Below are 19,504 nucleotides of genomic sequence, written 5' to 3'. Positions count from 1 at the left end.
CAGGCAAACTGGGGCTCACTTCCGGCCCAGCAGTTGTCACTCAGCCAAGGGGGCGGGGCCGAAGGTAAAATGGCGGAGTTGGAGGTCGGGCAACAATGTGAGGTGCAACATTGTCGACAGTTAGGTAGGAACCTGGGTGGGGCGTTGCAAACAACGCCCAGCAAAGTTTTACTGTGTCATTTAAAAAACTGTGATGGGAATTTTCTTTAATTGTCTTAAGCTGAAGTCCGTTCTCCTCGAAGTAGATGAATATCACTCATTGTTCTGCCAGGAGTGTGAAGATGATTAGGGCTGAGGGAGTCTATTAAATCTCATCCACCGGAATGAGTTTAATGAGCACTCTCTGAACTCCAATGTGGGTATTATGCCCTTAATTATTTCAGGGCTTTCACCTTCAATGTTTTATCTGGAAGTCGGTTCACTCGGTCATAATTTAAAGTACTGATGAAGAGTCATGCGGACTCGTTAACTGTGTTCCTCTCCGCAGATACTGTCAGACCTGCTGAGTTTTTCCAGCTATTTTTGTTTTTGTTTCATAATTTAAGGTAGTTTTCCAGTTTTGTCCTTTCGTTTACAATCTTGCGTATTTCTATAACACCAGCTGTTGGATGCCCCTTCTAGGCTTAAAGCCCAATTTGCTGCACTGCCTACAGTGATTGGTGCTCAAACTATGGCCTGATCAACTTTGCCCATGAAGTTTCAACATTTTATTGGTTTGTTGATTGCTACACCAGATTGATTATGTAGTATAAAGGTATGGCACATATAGGGTTAATGTGGGACTGAGTACAGTACTGCCCACACGTAATCCACACCCAGTCAATCCAGTATTGGACAGAGCCAGTGAGCATGGAGATAGCTCCTAGCTTGTACCATTTATGTGTTTTTGTAAATAGTTCTAAGAGTCAATAAAGTCTTACAGTTAATCCATGACTACGAAGACTTCTTCAGACCTACTGAACTGAACTGATACCCTACAACAGATGAAGTATTTTATTTTTAAAGACTCCTAGGTGTTTTTCAGCTTTACCCTTAGCTATTTCAAAACTTCATAGAGTCAGCAGTTGGGAGTGTGGTGAGTGAGAGAGTTAGGCAAAGGAGATGCTCCTTTTCTTTTTCTACCTTTTTCAGATTCTTCCTTTGTTACAAGGGAAGAAGCTGATTGGTGAGTAACTGGTAGGTTATTCTGCTTATTCTGTAATAAATAGTTTGTAAAGTTAAAGCACAGCAGGGCAGCTCAGCCGAGTGGAATGTGCCTCTTGTGGCATGCGGGAAGTCATGGATGCGCCACGTGTCCTGGACAAACACATCTGCAGGACAAGTCACTGGATACCGAAGCTTTGGCTCCAGGTTTTGGAACTCCACGCGTGGCTCGAGTCACTGTGGTGCATCTGTGAGGCAGAGAACTACGTGAATAGCATGCTTAGGGAGGTGGTCACACAGCAGGTTAGGAGCTTGGAAGTAGAGAGTGAATGGGTGATTGCCAGACAGGTAGCGCAGGCGACCCCTGAATCAGTCTGACTCGTTAACCAGTTTTCCATTTTGGATACTGGTGAGGGCAATGGCTCCTCAGGAGTGGAGCATGAGCCAAGTCCATGACACCATGGGTGGCTCAGCTGCTCAGAATGGAGAAAGAAGAGTGGAAGAGCAACAGTGATGGGGAATTCGTTAGAGGAACATAGAGACGTTTCTGTGGCTGTAGATGTGACACCAGAGTGATGTGTTGCCTCCCTGGTGCCAGGGTCGAGGATGTCACAGAGTGGCTGCAGGACATTCTTTTGGGGAAGGGTGAACAGCCAGAGGTCGTGGTCCACATTGGTACTAACCACATAGATAGGAAGAGGGATGAGGGCCTGAAAGCAAATTTTGGGGAGTTATGAAAAAAATTTAAAAAGCAGGATCTCAAAAGTAGTAATCACAGGATTACTCCCAATGCCACGTGCTAGTGAGCGTAGTAATAGGAGGATTCAGCAATTGAACACGTGGCTGGAGAATTGGTGTAGGAGGGAGGGCATCAGATTTTGGATTTGGGATTGGTTCTGGGGCAGGTGGGACTTAGTACAGGTTGCACCTTAACAGGACTGGGACTAACATCCTCACAGGGAAATTTGCTAGTGCTGTTGGGGAGAGTTTAAACTAGATTGGCAGCAGGATGGGAACCTGAGAGAGAATTCAGGTTGGAGGGAAGCAAAACTGGTATTAGGAAGTGGAAAAGTAGTAAGCAAAATTAGAATGCAGATGAAGCGAAGGTGAGCATCAAATAGGATCAGAATGTGGAATAACGTTAAAAGACAAAGTTAAGGGCATTCTATCAAAATACACACAGCATTTGCCATAAGGTAGTTGATTTGAAGGCTCAAATAGAGATAAATGGGTATGATTTAATTGCCGTTACAGGCTGACTGAATGTTCAAGGATATTCGTCATTTAGGAAGGACAGGCAAAAAGGAAAAGAGGTGGGGTAATGCTGTTAACAAGGGACGAGGTCACTACATGAGTGAAAGAGGATTTTAGATCGAAGGATCAAGATGTATAATCAGTTTGGAAGGAGCTAAGAAACAGCAAGGAGCAGCAAACATTAGTGGCAGTTGTTTATAAGCCATCAAAGGTAGTGGTAATGTTAGGCACATTCTCAATCATTCTCAAGAGCTACATGTAACATGGGCAATACAGTAATAATGGGTGACTTCAATTCACATATAGACTGGGTAAACCTAATTGGCACTAATATTATGGATGATGAATTCCTGGTGTGTGTATGAGGTGGTTTTCTGGACAAATACGTTGAAGAACCGACTAGGGATTGGGCTATTTTATATTTACTGTTATGTAATGAGAAAGGGTTAATTAATAACCTTGCTGTAAAGAAGCCTTAAGGAAATAGTGACCATAATATGATGGTGTTTTACATTAAGTCTGAAAGTGATGTAGTTCATTCTGAAACTAGGGTTTAAAATCTGAACAAGGAAAACTGTGAAGGTATGAGGGGCAAGTTGGCTATGGTGGATTGGGAAAATGCACTAAAAATTTCACAGTAGACAGGAAATGGCTAGTATTTGAAGAAGTATTACATGGTCTATAAAAAATACATCCCTCTAAGACACAAAAACCCAACAGGAAAGGTGAACCAACTGTGGCTAACAAAAGAAGTTAGGTCAAAGGAAATGGCTTATAAGTTTATCAGGAAAGATGGTAAACTGAAGGATTGGGAGCAATTTAAAATCCAGCAAAGGATAACCAAGAAACTGATAAAGAAAGGGAAAAGAGAATATGAATGCAAGTTCGCGAGAAACCTAAAGGCAGAGTGTAAAAACTTCTTTAGGTATGTGAAGATGAAAAGATTAGCAAAGTCAAATGTGGGCCCATTAAGGTGGAGACAGGAGAATTTATAATGGAGGATAGGGAAATGGTGGAGAAACTAAACAATTATTTTGTCTGTCTTCAAGAAGGAAAATACAGAAAATCTCCTAGGAAACCAAGTGACTTGTGAAAATGAGGAACTGAAAGAATTTAGTATTAATAAAGAGGTTGCACTCAAAATTAATTGGCTTGAAGTTTGATAAATCCCCTGAACCTGATGAGCTACATTCCGGAGTCCTGAAGGAGGTGGCTATAGAGATAGCAGATGCATTGGTGGTTATCTTTCAAAATTCTATGGATTCTGGAAAGGTTCCTGCAGACTGGAAAGTAGCAAACATAACCCTGCTATTTAAGAAGGGAGGGAGAAAACTGAGAACTACAGACTTGTTAGTTTGATGTCAGTAGTAGGGAAATTGTTAGAATCTATTTACAAAAGGATGTGATAACTAGATACTTAGAAAATAATGATATGATTGAGCAGAGTCAACATGGATTTATGAAAGGGAAATCATGTCTAACAATCTGTTGAAGTTTTTTTGAGGATATTACTTGTAGCACAGATAAAGGAGAACCAGTGGATGTGGTGTATTTGGATTTTCAGAAGGCTTTCTTTAAGGTCCCACACAGGTGGATGTAAACAAAATTAGAGCACATGGGATTGGGGGCAATATACTGCTATGGTTTGAGAATTGGTTAACAAACAGAAAACAGAGCGGGAATAAATGGGTCATTCTCAGGATAGCAGGCTGTTACTGGTGGGGTACCACAAGGATCAGTGCTTGGACCACAGCTGTTCACAATCTATATAAATGACTTGGATGTGGGGACCAATTGTAATATTTCCAAATTTGCTGGTGACACAAAACTAGATGGGAATGTAAGTTGTGAGGAGGATGTGAGGGGGTTTCAAGGGGACTTGTACAGGCTAAGTAAACAGGCAAGAACATGGCAGATAGAATATGATGTGAATGAGTGTGAAGTTATCCACTTTGGTAGAAAAAACAGAAAGGTAGAATGTTTCTTAAATGGTGAGAGGTTGGAAAGTGTTGATGTTCAAAGGGACCTTATTCAAGAGTCACTAAAAGTTAGCATGCAGGTGCAGCAAGCAATTAGGAAGGCAAATGGTTAGTTGGTCTTCATCACAAGGAGATTTGAGTACAGGAGTAAAAATATCTTGCTGCAATTGTACAGAGCCTTGGTGAGACTGCACCTAGAGTTTTGTGTACAGTTTTGATCTACTTATCTAAGGAAGGATGTATGTTCCATGAAGGGAGTGCAACGGAGGTTCACCAAACTAACCCGTGGGATGGCAGGATCCTCTTAAGAGGAGAGATTTAGGAAACTGGGCCTGTATTTTCCAGGTTTTTGAAGAATGAGAGGTGATCTAATTGAAACGTACAAAATTCTTACGTGATAGGGTAGATGTAGATAGGTTGCTTACCTTGATTGGTGAGTCTAGAACCAAAGGACATAATCTCAGAATAAAGGACTGGCCATTCAGGACTGAGATGAGGAGGAATTTCTTTACTCAGAGGGCGATGAATTTTTGGAATTCTCTACCCCAGAGGACTGTGGAAGCTCAATCATTGAGCATGTTCAAGACAGAAATTGATAGATTTTGGGACTCTAATGATTTCAAGGCAGATGGATGATCAGCCGTAATCTAATTGAATGGCGGAGCAGGCTTGAAGGGCTGAATAGCCTACTCCTGTTCCTAAAAACTAGTGATTATTTGTGTTGCCCGTTTTACTTTCAATGCATGGTACCCTGCATCTGCACTTATTAAACTTCATTTGACATTGTGACTATTTACAATTTTTTTAACCAGCTTATTTTATAATTTCTATGCTGGCTCCTCTAATTCCTCTGCTCCTCCTAGTTTGGTATTGTCTGCAATTTTGACTAATTTATAATAAAAACAGGAAGTGCTGGAAAAACTCAGCAGTTCTGGCAGCATCTGTGGAGAGTGAAACAGAGTTAATGTTTCAAGTCCAATCTTACTCTTCTCGGGAAGTGTGTTAATTCGAAATGTTAACCCTGTTTCTCTCTCCACAGATGCTGCCAGAACTGCTGAGTTTTCTGTTTTTATTTTAGATCGGCAGTATTTTGCTTCTATTATATTGACTAATTTTTGTTGCATTTCTAAGTCTAAGTCATTGATGTAAATTAGATATAGTAGTGGTCTAAACAATAATCCTTGGGACACCTCATTCAGTACTCTTACCACCTGGTCAGTGTTAACTCCTGAGTTCCTGTTATTTTCTACCCTTCAGCTAATTTTTATAATCCATAACCCAAGATTCAGCCAGAATCCCTACAGTTTGAAATTTAATTAATACCTTTTCATGCAAAATTTTATCAGATTCCTTCTGGAAGTCTAGATGCAGCACTTTGGTTGAGATTACCATAATCCTTTTGGGATGTTACATCCTCAATCCCCTTCTGAACCTATGTTGATCACTGCTAATTAATGAAATCTGTGCAATAATTTAATTTACGCACAATTGAAATAAATTCCCGTGTTTCTATAGCTGCTTGAGGCTGTTGGCCATTTTGAATCTGGTTGCTACTTTGGTCTGTTTCTACTGGAATATTGTTTTCCCTCATGTTGAATGACTCCTTCGTATTGTCAATGGCTCACAAATCTCCTCCCTAGTCTCCTTTAGCATTTAGATAAATAATTGTCTGACCATAATAATTTTTTAAGCCCTTTTACCTTGTTAGAAACTTCCATCTTTTATACTGAATTCATTCGTTTTTACTGTGATTGGGGATGATGTTGTTGCTCATTATTTCCCTGTGATTATTTGGAGGAAAAAGTAATTCAGAAAAGTTCATAGTGTTTTCATTAAGTGAAAACTAATCATTTTGTGGTTGATGACCTCAGGGATGCCACAAGTTACTTTTTTTGTGCTTTGAGCTCTTTACAAATGCCAGGTCGAGATGAGCTGTCCCTCTCGTAGCTTCTCCAATAATCCTGTATCCCTCCTGCTAGATTATATTTGATTTTAATAAGCAGTTTAAAAAAATGATGCAAGTCCCAGGTAGTGAGGGGAAATTACCATCTAAATATCACCACACTAGTAGAAACTCCAATACCAGATAGGAATGCAGTGGTGTACTTTTGTCTGCATTTCTGTGCATACATACGATCCAGGCAAGAATATATATTTGTCTACAAGACTATAAATTTATAAAGTATGTTTATTAAATTTGTTTACTGGTAATTTGATGCCAAAATCAGACTAATTATATGTTATTAAATGATCATTAACCTTATGGTAATATTTGTGGGTCCATTTTGAACTTGGAGAACTAACTTTATTTTTCTCATCAGTATAATTGTCAAATAGTCATTCCTGGCAAGCACTAAAGTAATTTTGAATGAATAACAAATATGCTATCAAAATTGCTCAGTTTTGTTAAACTAACTAGCATTCTCCCCTTTTTCAGATTTTCTGCCATTTGTTTGTGATGGGTGTTCAGGAATTTACTGGTACAGTATTATTCATCGAAATAAGCTACAATTCTTACTAGGAAAACAAGCTCTATATGTATAACATAATTTCTTTTACTCCTTGCAAACTCTTTTTAAGTATTGCATTTGGTATACCACATATATTCTTTCTTTTCTTTAGCCTTGAACATAGAAGTAAAGATGCTCATCATTGTTCTGGGGTGAGTTTTTGCAGATAAAACATGTGCATGTAGTACTTTATGCCTTTTAAAAAAATAATATGGACTTTTAGATGGGTCATTTTCCCTGTTTAAATGGATCACAAATAATGGTTTGTCTTGTGCTGCAGGACTCACTTGGAACGTTCCAGACAATTGAGCGATTATTTTTCGCAATACTTGCTTCTGAACGCAATTGTTTTAACTCTGTTACAACGTTTTATTGTCCCTTTTTTTATTAGGAAATCTAATTCTCATTTTCCATTGTGATTTAACAGGAAAATTTCACTTGTACATCTCCTAATGTGTACTACATCAAATATTTGTTATAAAGCCGAGAGCTTATTATCTATTCTCTAACTTGCTGACATATAATGCAGGATGTGAGAAACATTTTTTCCATTAAAAAGATTTCCACTTTAAAACTTCTGTCGCCTAGCTTGATATTACCTGTTTCTGTGCCATATATCCTATGGTGTTCTATATGACAAAAATTAGCAACTTTAATGGTGGAGGAAACATGAGTAATGTTATCCTTATAAACATGGCAATTTGAATTGGAAAACTGAAATAGAGAAAAAAAACTCTTTATAATGTGTAAACAACCATCTACAGGATGTATTATAGTTAACTCACCAATGTTCCTTTGACAACACCCACCTCCCCAGGGAAAAAATGGCAATCTCATGTGATCACCATAATCTCCAAGCCACACTGGCTTGGACCTGTAACTCTATTCTTGCATTAAGATAAAAGCAAAATACTGCAGATGCTGGAAATCTGTAACAAAAACAGAAAATGCTGGAAAAACTCAGCAGGTCTAACAGCATCTGTGGAGAGAAAGACAGAGTTAATGTTTCGAGTCTGTATGACTCTTCAGAGCTAAAGAGAAGTAAAAATGTGATAAAATTTACACTGTTTAAGGGGGGTGGAGCAGGTGAAGCTGGTTAGAAGACCAGCGATAGGTGGAGGCAAAGGAGAGATTGATAAAGATGTCACAAACAGAAGGACAAAGGGGTGTTAATGGTACTGGCTATAGGAGGTGCTGATGGTGGCATTAAGGTCAGAAAGCAGAATCTGATAGTAGGACAAGGGTAAGCACTCTGGAAAGAACAACATGAACAAGTGACAGATGGCCCTAGTGGAGGTGGGGTAGGGGGAGGGGACAGTGGTGGGAAAAAAGTTTGAAAATAGGATAAAAGGTGGGGATAAAACAATGAATAAAAATGAAAATAAATAAAGATAAATAAAAATAAGTAGATAAATAAAAATTTAAAAATTAAAATGAATATTGAAAAAGGATTGAGGAGAGAGTTCATGGTCTGAGGTTATTGAACTCGATGTTAAGTCCGGGAGGCTGTAAAGATGAGATGCTGTTCCTCCAGTTTACGTTGGGCTTCACTGGATCATTGCAGCAGGCCAAGGACGGACATGTGGGCATGAGAGCAGGATGGTGTGTTGAAATAGCTGGCGACAGGAAGGTCTGGGACATGCTTGTGAACAGACCGAAGGTGTTCCGCAAAGCGGTCACCCAGTCTGCGCTTGGTGTCTCCAATGTAGAGGAGACCGCATTGAGAGCAGCGAATGCAGTAGACCAAATTGAAGGAGGTGCAAGTGAAGCACTGCTTCACCTGAAAGGAGCGTTTAGGCCCTTGGATGGTGAGGAGGGAGAAGGTAAAGAGGCAGGTGTTGCACCTTCTGCGATTGCATGGGAAGGTGCTGTGGGAGGGGGATGAGGTGTTGGGGGTGATGGAGGAATGGACCAGGCTGTCCCAGAGGGGACATTCCCTACGGAATGCCAACAGGGTGGGTGAAGGGAAGATGTGTTTGGTGGTGGCATCATGCTGCAGTTGGCAGAAATGGCGGAGGATGATCCTTTGAATGCGGAGGCTGGTGGGGTGAAAAGTGAGGACAAGTACCTCATTCTGCTTTCTGACATTAATGCCACCATCAGCACCTCCTTTAGCCACTAGCATTAACACCCCTTTGCCCTTTTGTTCATGACATCTTTGTTAATCTCTCCTTTGCCTCCACCTATCACTGGCTTTCTATCCAGCTTCACCTGCTCCACCCCCCTTAAACAGCATAAATTTCATCACATTTTTACTTCTCTTTAGCTCTGAAGAGTCATATGGACTAGAAACGTTAACTCTGTCTTTCTCTCCACAGATGCTGTAAGACCTGCTGATATTTTCCAGCATTTTCTGTTTTTGTTTCTATTCTTGCATTGTTGCTGAGTCAATATACTAATACATTTTGTGCAAGCATCATCAACATGAGGACTGTAAAGATTGAAAGGAACCTTTGAAAGGAACCATTACCACCTCAAGGCAGATAGGGATGGGCAATAAGTGCAGCTTTCAGCATCCCTTGTGTCGCAGAAAGAAAAAGCAGGAACATATGAACACTCTAATTACTGATTTAACTGAGACCGACAGAGACAAAGACAGACAGAGACAATCTCCAGAGATACACTTGAAAGGAGTATCATATTCATACAGAACCAAATTTGGCGTTTGCCTATATATTTTAGTAAGTCACAAACCAATGTTACCAGATATGGACTACCCACTTCTTAACCTCACAGCTGATAGACACCAGGACACTACCAGTGAGTCAAATCTCTCAATGCATCTCTTTTCTGCCAAACCTCAGTTTCCCTGACCCCACAGTGATGCAAGATCAAAGGATCTCTTATCATGCTGCAAAACCCCAGCTGGTCTACTTCAAGCTCCGCATTTCTCCTTCCAGTTCTCCCAAAGCTTTGAACTATCTTCCAGTGCTCCTAAAGCCTGATGCTACTAAACTCATTCCCTCTGCCTAGTATTGCTAATTTATCAGTTATCTTGCTCTAATTGATGTATTTTTGTATATTATGTAGTTTTTGTTTTAAGGTATAAAAATTAAATGCATTGATAAAATATATTATTAGTTTTCACAAACTAACAGACATGAAATGTACCATTGCACCAAAGACAAAATCCCAGCATATAATTTAGCAAAACAGAAATTAAAATTATTAATTTAATCAGTGGTAATAATGCTCTTACCTACATGTTGTAAACACACCTATTCACTGTGAGCAACAGAAGGAGAGATCTGCAAATAACATTTAGGAGTGCTAAAGAATGATGGAGTTCAATATTTAAAGTCTGCAATTCAAATTTCAGGTATGTTCAAGAAAACCAGTGAAATCTGAAGGAACCTCTTCTTACAAATGTACATACAAAAGCTGCAAGACAAAAGAACTCTTGCCAGTAATTTGCTTGCATTGTGAGAAAAACTTTTGTCTGGGGTGAGTCCTTGTGTAGGTTGAATTCTTGATACTGGTGCTGGTTGAGATTTGCACTTTAGAATGTTGATGTTTCTGTTCCAGGCATCGGCACCAGTCAGACCACAATTGTGAAAAACAAGAGGTGCCAAAATCACGCTTGGTTGTCCCACGGCAAGTAGTTAAAGAGACTGTTGGCAAGTACTGCATTCCCTTTCATAAACAGCATAATCTTTGCCGAAGGGCCATGAAGGCTCGAAACGTTAACTGATTTCTTCTCCGCCGATGCTGCCAGACCTGCTGAGTTTTTCCAGGTAATTCTGTTTTTGTTTAGCATAATCTTTCTATTGATTGTGACCTGGCTACTAATAAATTAATATTTGGAGTGTAATCAAATGCACATAAAGCATAAGTTAGCTTAGTTTAAAAACTAAAATTACAATAATAAATTGTGTGTTCCCTGTACTAGAACAGGAAATTATTAGAATTTTGTGGATATTGTTTTACTTATGTGCTGATCCCTAATCAAAGGGTAGGGCCAGACACTCCTTTTTCTAAAGGAACTGTAATCAGCTTTTGCGATATTAATGCAGATTAACACTTTCTTACCATTTTGGAGAAACATTTTACCTCTCCTAGCTGAGATCCTTAATTGACTGAATAGTTGAAGATAATCTTTCATGTACCACTCAGCAGCACAAAGCATCAACACCAGTATAGCCTTATTTGTTCCCCCTCTTTACCATTATTATTAATAAATTATACAGTATGGACAGCTTCAGCTGGTAGCACTCTCGCCTCTGACCCAGGTTGTGGGTTCAAGTCTCACTCCAGGATTTAAGCATAAAAATCACTGAATGAATGCTACATTGTGAGTGTCTCCATTGCTCATTGTCACTCATCTTTTGGATGAGATATTAAACCAAGGCCTCGTTTACCCTTTGGGGGGACATAAAAGATCCTATCACGTTATTTTAAAGAAGAACAGGGGAGTTATTCCCTGTGTCCAGGCTAAATCCCTCAGTCAACATCACAAAAATAGATAATCTGTCTGTAATTATATTTTTGTTTGTGGGAGCTCGCTATGTGCAAATTGGCTGTCATGTTCCCTGCATTACAACAGTGACCACACTTCAGAAGTACTTCATTAGTATTAGTACTCCTGCGGTCATGCAAAAGCAAGTCTTTTTTATGATATGTCTGTTGCAAGGATAGGTGACAGTAAGTTACATTTGCTCAAGAATAATCTTAGTGATTTTGAATGGACAGGAAAAATGGTTAGCTCGACAATTATTAATATTGCATTTGCCTCGTTTGCATTAAATTATTTTTTGAAATCAAAAGCTGAGAATGCAGTCCCACTGAAGAAAGGTAGAAAAGGAGCAAGGAACAGTGCAACGGCTGCAAAAGTAGCACTTATGAAGATGAAGCTGCATGCTGTTGGAGACAAGTCCATACCACAGGTTAATGTCAGTCTACTTAATGTGAAATCTTCATTGAAGTTCCCTTAACCGGGGTAGTGCACGTTGTGATGGGTTTCCTATTTTTTAAATTATATCTTGAGGCTGATTTTAATTTCTACTGTGCCTTCAAAATGGGTGCAGACAGAATGTTAAGATAGCCAGAGATCTTTCCCTGTGGGTCTCTTAACCATTCTGCATTCACGTTTTTGTGTGGGTTGGGCAGACAGCAGAAATAGGTGAGAGTTTCATAACATTTAAATGAGCAGTGAAGTGTATCATTTTAGATGTTGTGATTTAATTTAGTCGACAACATTATTACCCTTGTTCCTCATCATGTCCATAGCATCTCAGCATCCAAAACACACCATTTGAGTGTCAAAGCCTTTAAAGAAGCAATAGATGTTTTCTAAACATGTTACTTTATTAGCCCATTATATGAAATAAAATTTCTGTTACCATTCCCTATGTAATAAGTAAAAGGACTTTGTAGGTGGGATTTTGGTGACTGGTTTTGAAACAAGGAAACACAGAAAATAGGAGCAGGAGTAGGCCCTTCGAGCCTGCTCTGCCATTCAGTATGATCATGGCTGACACTCGATCTCAACGCTGTAATCTCGCGCTCTCCCCATACCCCTTGACGCCTTTAGAGTCCAAATTCCTGCACCATTGAATGACAGGTATCCTTGTAGGAATTCATCAGTATTTGGCCTAGTTAAAGGAAAAGGAAGAATGCAAGGATTGTAAGCAACACTGCACAGACAGAGCCTTGTGCTCCTAACTGAGTATACAGGCAAAGACACTCGTCAGAGGTGCGATGTATGTGAAAGCAGTGTTCTGCCAAAGAAAGAGCAACAGTTATGTTGCATGGGCAGTATAACCTTCAAACAGGATGTAGAACTGAATAGGCCAGGCTAGATGGAAGAACTGGGACTGGATCTTCTGAGCAGAGGCAGTGATGGTTGGATTGCAACTTCGCTTAAAAATTCCCCTGAGTTGACGCTGCTATGTATATGTACCGGGACCTTCTAAGTTTGACTTCCACAGAAATGTGCAATGCAGTGTCATTCGAGGAACTCAAGGTTGGGGTTGGAGGGTGGGGGGGATGCGTCAGATCGGGTGGGGGGGGGAGGGTGGTGGTTGCGTCAGGTCGGGTGCAGGGGAGGGTGGTCAGGTTGGGTCTGGGGGTGGTCAGGGGAGTGATTTTGGTTGTGTAATTACCTAAGATGTTGGACTAATATTTCCAAGTAAGTACCACAAAACTGTCCTAAGTCTCTGACTCTAGCTCACAGTTGGAGACATTAGTGGAGAGACCCGGGAGCAGTGAAATTGCCCATCAGAAGTTGAAATTTCCTGGGCAATTTCCATGGAGTCCACATGAAGGTATTTCCAGAGGGGCCCAATCTCTGGGGATCCAGAAATCGAAAGATCCCTGGGTATTTTTCAGTCTACCGTTTTCATATGTTCATATCCTTGATGCACATATCATACTGCCTGCAGGGACTGTACAGCCTGTTTGCTGTAAAGCTCACTGCAGCCCAGAATCTTTGGACTGAAGATTCCTTTTAAGCTGCTACTGGGGATACTGATAACATCAGTCTGTAGTTCATACAAGGGAAAAGCAGATAACTTGTGTGTTGTGTACAGAGTATAAAATTTCATCATTTCCTTAATGGTTAGCCAGAACTAGCAAGAAGGCCATGGACTTGCCCAAATTGTACAGTTTTCCGAAGTCCAGGACATGGTAGATTGCACCAATTCTTCACTGAGGGGATACTGGCATGTTTACCCAGAGCTTAGACTCGGTAGAAATACTTAGGACACAAGTACTGATTTTAAAATTTATTTTACTGTACTGTGATTTTATTTACTTAATTGTACTATTTAATACTAGAAGTTGCTTAAACTTGTTTTCTTGGTGTCTCTTAACAGTAAACAGATTTAAGCTGGTAACAGGTAATTGGTTACAGAAGAGGTGTGTTTAGCTGTTCTCTAATTAATTGCTTTTCCTGTGACAGCTGGACAATTGTGTAAATTAAGACAGTATATATTGGAACTGAGTGGCAAGAGATTAGTCTCAAGTGCAGGAAGTCTAAGAGTTCAGCCACAGATAGAATCATTTTGGTTGGACATAATTTTTCATTTTCTGTGATTTCAGTGTGAAGTGAGTCAGCAGAGTTTGGTGCTAATGGGAGGGCAGACTAACACAATCTATATCTTTTAAGTTGGAAACATAGATGGATGATAGTGCAGGGAACCCTTGGGGCATGTGAGCCATCATGGATATGAACATACGAAAAGGCAGATAGAAAAAGACCAGCTGGTTCACGTAGCCTGTCTCATTCAGTATTACATCATAATTTGGAAATATTGTTAATGGGTCAAAATCCTGAAACTCCACACCCACCAACTATTTAAGTACCTTCACCACAGATTCTAGTGGTTCACAAAGTGGGCTCACCGCTGCCGCCTTGAGGGTGATTAGGGATGGGTAATAAATGCTGGCAAGGAATTCACGTCCCACGAATGAATTAAAAAAGTCATGTTGCAACTAAGCATCACAATTATCAATGCTCTCCACCCATGCGGCCATGTAATCTTGGCAATGCAAAAAAGAAAAGATTTTTAAAAACCATAAGGCATTTCACAGAAAAAATAATTGTGAAATTCCTCTCAAACCCTCAGAAACAAGTTCTAGGCGATGCGACCACAAGGTTAATCACCCTAAATCCTATCTACCTTTTGTATGCAGCAACATCTGCTTGCCCCCAGAAACTGGTCCAACTCCTTTTTGAATATCCACAGTGAATCTGCATCAGCATATTGCAATGGTCCATGTCCATTAATGAGAAGAAAAATATTCTGACAACTAGTTTCGGTGTTTGGGTCATTTTTACACATCCCTCGTCCTTCTGAACTGCAAGGACAAAGTCTAGTTCTTTCATCATTTAAATTGCTTCAATAAAATCACCCTAAAGTCTAAACGTTTTGAGAGTGAAGTGAATAGTAGATAGTTTTGATTCTCAGGCTAGAACTTTATTGGTGTTTTACCCACTAAATCTGTTGCAAATAAGGTAAACTTTACAAAAGGAATCTATTCACAAACCTGTGTATTCCTAGTTGTAAATCTGCAACAGAAACAGATGAAAAGTTACAGAAGTTAAGCTATTTTTCTCAAATGTACAAATAGCCACAAGTCATCACTGAACTGAAGTTGTTGTTTGCAGAACGAGCGAGTATTTTTTCAAGTTTTTTTGCCAAAAGGAAACAAAGAGAAAAGCAGACCGATGTTCTTCTGTTCCAAATGGAGTATTGGAAAAATGGTGGATAATGCAGCTTCACTGTTGAACCTTAGGAATGATAACAATATTTTGGCCTCTAAGGTAATAGTTGATTAAAAACAAGATGGTTTTGCCTTTACCTTCTGCATACATGTACCATTGTTGCCTTCACTTGTGGCTTATGTCCATAATTTAGCCAGCATTTGATACATTCATCTGTTTAGTATTGATAATTCAGGTTTATCCACAGTTTCAAATAGGAAACTAACAATAGAAAATGGTGCAGTGGCTGGAACACAGTTGTACAATATTTCAGTATGATGACTATAAATGACATTCCCCTCTTAGTGTTAATTTCAACAGCAACAAATTGCATTTATATAGACCTTTTAACATTGTGAATCACCTTGCAACCTTTTATTTTGGCTGTTAATGCTTCAGTATGACGTTGAACCTCATAAGGAGATATTAGGACAGGTGATTAGGTCGAGGAGTAAGCATCTTGAAGGACGAGAGAGAAGCAGAGAGATTTAGGTAATTCCAGAGCTTGGAGCCTTCATTGCTAAAGGCACATGGACACTAATGAAGGGGTGACGGAAATTATGGAACTAATAAAACCATAATTGGAGGAAAATAGAGATCTTGTAGGGCTGGACAGATAAGGGGGGGTGTGGCCATGGAAAGATTTGAACAGAAGGGTGAGAATTTTAAATTTGAGAAATTGTCAGACCGGAAGCCAATGTAAGTCAGCGGGCTCAGGGATGATGGATGAATGAGACTTGGGTGCAAGTTAGGATGCAGGCAGCAGAATTTTGGATGAACTAAAGTTTAAGGGTTAAACTTAGGAGGCTGATGAAGAAAACACTGAAATAGTGGCCTAGATCAGGCTTGTCCATCCCTTTCACGTGGGCGGCCACATTTAAACGTTTCTCACACTCTGGGTGGGGGTGTGGGGCTGATGAGCAAACTTTGGAAAGATAAGGTTTGGCACAACATTAAACAGGATTTTTTTTTAAATGCTGTATGAAAAGAAACAACTTACTGAGCAAAAAAAAAGTCACAGCAATAAATAGATAATTTAAGAAAATGAGTAATAAATAAAGACGATTATTAGTGTGTGAAAGGATGAGTGTGTGTGTCCAGCTTACTCCCAGCCTCAGGGTGCTCACCCCCTCTCATCCTCAACCACTGTGAGAGTGCCTGTTGGTGTGTGGAGGTGAGGGTGAATGCGCTCCCCCCCCCCCCCCCCCCCCCCACCCCCGGCCGCCCCTCCCTCGTGCGCTCGACTCTCTTCCCCCCCCTTCTCTCTCTCACGCGCTTGGCTCTCCCCCCCACCCGCTTCTCTCTCACGCGCTCGGCTCCCCCTCCCCCCCACACGCGCTCGGACCCACACCTCTCACGCACTTGGCTCCCCCCCCACTCTCTCACGCGCTCGGCAGCCCCCCCACCCTCTCTCACACGTGCTCGGGCCCACACGCTCGCGCCCCCCCACCCACACGCGCTCGGCCCCCCCTTCAAACGTGCTCAGCCCCTCCCCCCACTCCACGCTCTTCCCCCCACCACAGGCGCACGCCTCCCTCCCCATTCCTCACATGTGCCGGGCCCCCCTTCTCCCCCCTCACACGCGCTCGGTCCCCCTTCACACGTGCTGAGGCTCCCCCCACCCCTCTCTCACACGCGCTCGCCCCCCCCCTCACTCTCACATGCGCTCAGCCCCCCCCCACACACACACGCGTGCTCGCGGCCTCCCTTCAAATGTGCTCAGGCCCTCCACACGCTCCCCTCCCCCCGGTCCCCCTTCACACATGCTCAAGCTCCCCCCCCACAACCGCAACGCTCGCAGCCCCCTTCTCCCCCCCCCTCCCCCCCCCAAACACACGCTCGCGCCCCCCCACCTTCTCTCTCTCTCTCTCACACACACGCTCGCCTCTCTCTCTCCTTCTCTCTCTCTCACGCGCTCGGACCCTCCTCTCTCTCTCTCTCTCACATGTGCTTGTTCCCCGTCGTCCCACCCCCTCACTCACACGCACTCGGCCCTCCCTCTCTCTCACGCGCTCGGCCCTCTCTCTCTCACACGCTCGCTCCTCTCTCTCTCTCTCTCTCTCTCACACACGCTCGCTCCTCTCTCTCATTCACTCGCTCACATGCACTCGGCCCCCCCTCTGTCTCACACATGTGCTCGCTTCCCCCTCCTCTCTCTCTCTCTTTCTCGTGCACACACATGCACTCGGCCCCCCCTCTCTCTCTCACTTGCGCTCTTCCCCCCCCCCCCACACGCTCACCAAACACATCCTCGAACTCGTTTGCATATCCTATTTTCTCATTGAGAGTGACACAAAAGTAAATAAATGTTTAAAAACCAAAATGTTTTGATGAAGCAATGTAACATTACTGTTATTTTAAAGTAAAAAATATGATGAACTGTGGAGAGAAAAGATCCTGCAAAGATTTGCAAATGGATTAAAATTGGTTATACCATTAGGTAGATAAATGATAAATGAAACTTAAAACTGATAAATGTAAGATGGGACATGGGTAAACAAAAATTAGGATTTAATTTGCGCAAGGAGAGTTCGGAAGTGATCTTGACACTGTAATTGACATAGTTGTTCTGTCAGCCTAACATAGCATTAGAAAACAGTAGAATAAAAGTTTAAAGAAGTTATGCTATGGCTTTACAAGAAATAAATGTTTTTAGTAGAAAGGATGTAGAAAAGAGCAACAAGACTGATCCCATGTGGAAAGGGGTTGAGCTAAATGGAAAGATTAATGAAACTAAAGTGTGTTGTAGTTCAGCAAAATGTACATTAAGAGAGAGCACTGATTAAAATCTATAAAATATGAATGTATATATGATAAACAGTACTTCAAAGTGTACTAAGAAAGTAGGACTGGAGGACAAATGGAAATTAGTGAAGCTTAAATTTACAACAGCTATCAAGAAAACCATTTCTGCTCAGTGGAAATGTTTTGGAATAATCAAGCAAGGCAGTAAATTGAGAAATATTGAGGGTTTTTTATAGCTTCCATAATGAGACAGGTAATGTAGCATAGGGACACGCTTCAATGGGACAAATGTTTTGCCATCCTTGCTTCATTTTCTTTTTCTTTTATTCCCCAGAAACTGAGGCTGTGCCACAGTGAATCAGGAAGTGCATTGCCCATGGACCAAACTTTGGAATTGTGGATAGCAAACACTGACTACCCACTGATCAATGGAGGAATTATTATCCTTGAATATTTAGACAATGATTGTGTGAAATTAGAAAGCACAAACTCATACATGGAATGACAGTTTTTAAAATGAACACACCCTAATCACTTATTTTAATAGGAAAGTACTCTGAAGAAAATTTGTTCTGTTGATGCATTTCATTTTTTATAACCTTCTCAAAACCCTGTGTAAATAGTACAATCTTGTTATATTGCCATATTGATTATAATTAAATTTAATAAATTTAATTTGGAAACCTTAAAATTCTGTTCAGTGCCATTGTTACCTATTTGATGGGTGATTTTAGATGATGTTGAACGTTTACTCTATTTAGAGTTGAAAATGTGTTTTCAAAAATGATCTCTTCTATATGTCATTTTTGCCATCTGTTTAATCTATTTTTTAAATCCACTTTAGTTTCCCTTCTGTGCTATAGGGTACAGTAAACTAATGATGGTACTGGATTAGCAACCCAGTGTTCATGAATCCTGGGAGAGAGTGGGCCCGGGAGCAGCTGTGCAACGGTCCACCGCCCGCAATTGGACCCCGACCACGATTTCACGCTGGCTGGCAAATTAATAGCCAGCCAGCGTGAATCATGTGCTGAAATGCTCAGCGCTGCCTGGGTAGGGCTGGCGGGAGGGGAGGAGGGCGAGCGCGGAAATCAGCGCATGCATGTGGTTGCGCTCAGCGAAAGCTCCCTGAAGGCACAAAGCTGCCCCCAGGGAGCTGAAGGTTTTTAACTTCATAAATAAAGAATTTAAAATTAAGGAAAACATGTCCCCGCTCATGTGACTCTGTCACATGAGCAAGGACATGTTAAAAATGAGTTTTTGAAGTTTTTAATTTTTTTATCACTCTTGGAAACTTCATCCCGCCTGTGGATGAGGTTTCACAAAAAAAGCAAAGGCTGCTTGGCCTATTCGCATGCCAGCCAACCTTAAGGTTGAATGGGCAGTGAAAAATTCGATTTAATTAATTTATTAATGGGCTTAACAGCCCTCTTAATTATCGGCGGGCATGCTGCCGACTCCCATGTGTGCCCGCTGACTCAAATATTGCGCGAGTGCGTGATGACGTCCACCTGACATCATCGCATGCTATTTCATGTTCGTGCATGTCGGGAGCGTGCCCGCGCGCTGAGGTGAAAATTCAATCCCTGGTCTCTTTCCTCGGAGCTTGGTTGAAGGCTAAGACAAGTGAAGATGCAGCAAAGTATTCTTGTATTGTGGGAATTAATTCA

At 41.2% G+C, this 19,504-nt stretch overlaps 1 protein-coding gene across 3 annotated transcripts; it reads left to right on the top strand.

Moving 5' to 3' along the window:
• The first annotated feature begins 48 nt into the window (after window positions 1–48).
• zfand1 (zinc finger, AN1-type domain 1) lies at window positions 49–18,525 on the top strand. 3 transcript variants are annotated; one of them, XM_078540657.1, is made up of 8 exons: window positions 49–124; window positions 6,814–6,856; window positions 6,999–7,038; window positions 10,206–10,330; window positions 10,412–10,503; window positions 11,651–11,769; window positions 14,994–15,149; window positions 18,169–18,525. In XM_078540657.1, the coding sequence occupies exons 1-8, from the start codon at window positions 70–72 to the stop codon at window positions 18,337–18,339; spliced, it is 801 nt and encodes a 266-aa protein (XP_078396783.1). In that variant the 5' UTR covers window positions 49–69; the 3' UTR covers window positions 18,340–18,525. The 3 variants fall into 3 exon arrangements, with proteins under 3 accessions (XP_078396783.1, XP_078396781.1, XP_078396784.1); XM_078540655.1 differs by having other exon boundaries at window positions 11,651–11,775; XM_078540658.1 differs by lacking the exon at window positions 14,994–15,149.
• Window positions 18,526–19,504: the final 979 nt, after the last annotated feature.

The sequence above is a fragment of the Cetorhinus maximus genome, chromosome 4 (assembly GCF_964194155.1).
Source record: "Cetorhinus maximus chromosome 4, sCetMax3.hap1.1, whole genome shotgun sequence".
NCBI lineage: Eukaryota > Metazoa > Chordata > Chondrichthyes > Lamniformes > Cetorhinidae > Cetorhinus > Cetorhinus maximus.
Note: the sequence above shows the minus strand (reverse complement) of the source record. Positions and strands in the feature narration are given on the sequence as shown.

What these genes read in the sequence shown, in the direction of transcription:
- zfand1 (XM_078540655.1), top strand. Translation starts at nt 70, where the DNA reads ATGGCGGAGTTGGAGGTCGGGCAACAATGTGAGGTGCAACATTGTCGA. An exon ending in GCAACATTGTCGACAGTTAG is followed by an intron (nt 125 to 6,813) that starts GTAGGAACCTGG and finishes CCCCTTTTTCAG; the next exon opens with ATTTTCTGCCATTTGTTTGT. An exon ending in GGGTGTTCAGGAATTTACTG is followed by an intron (nt 6,857 to 6,998) that starts GTACAGTATTAT and finishes TCTTTTCTTTAG; the next exon opens with CCTTGAACATAGAAGTAAAG.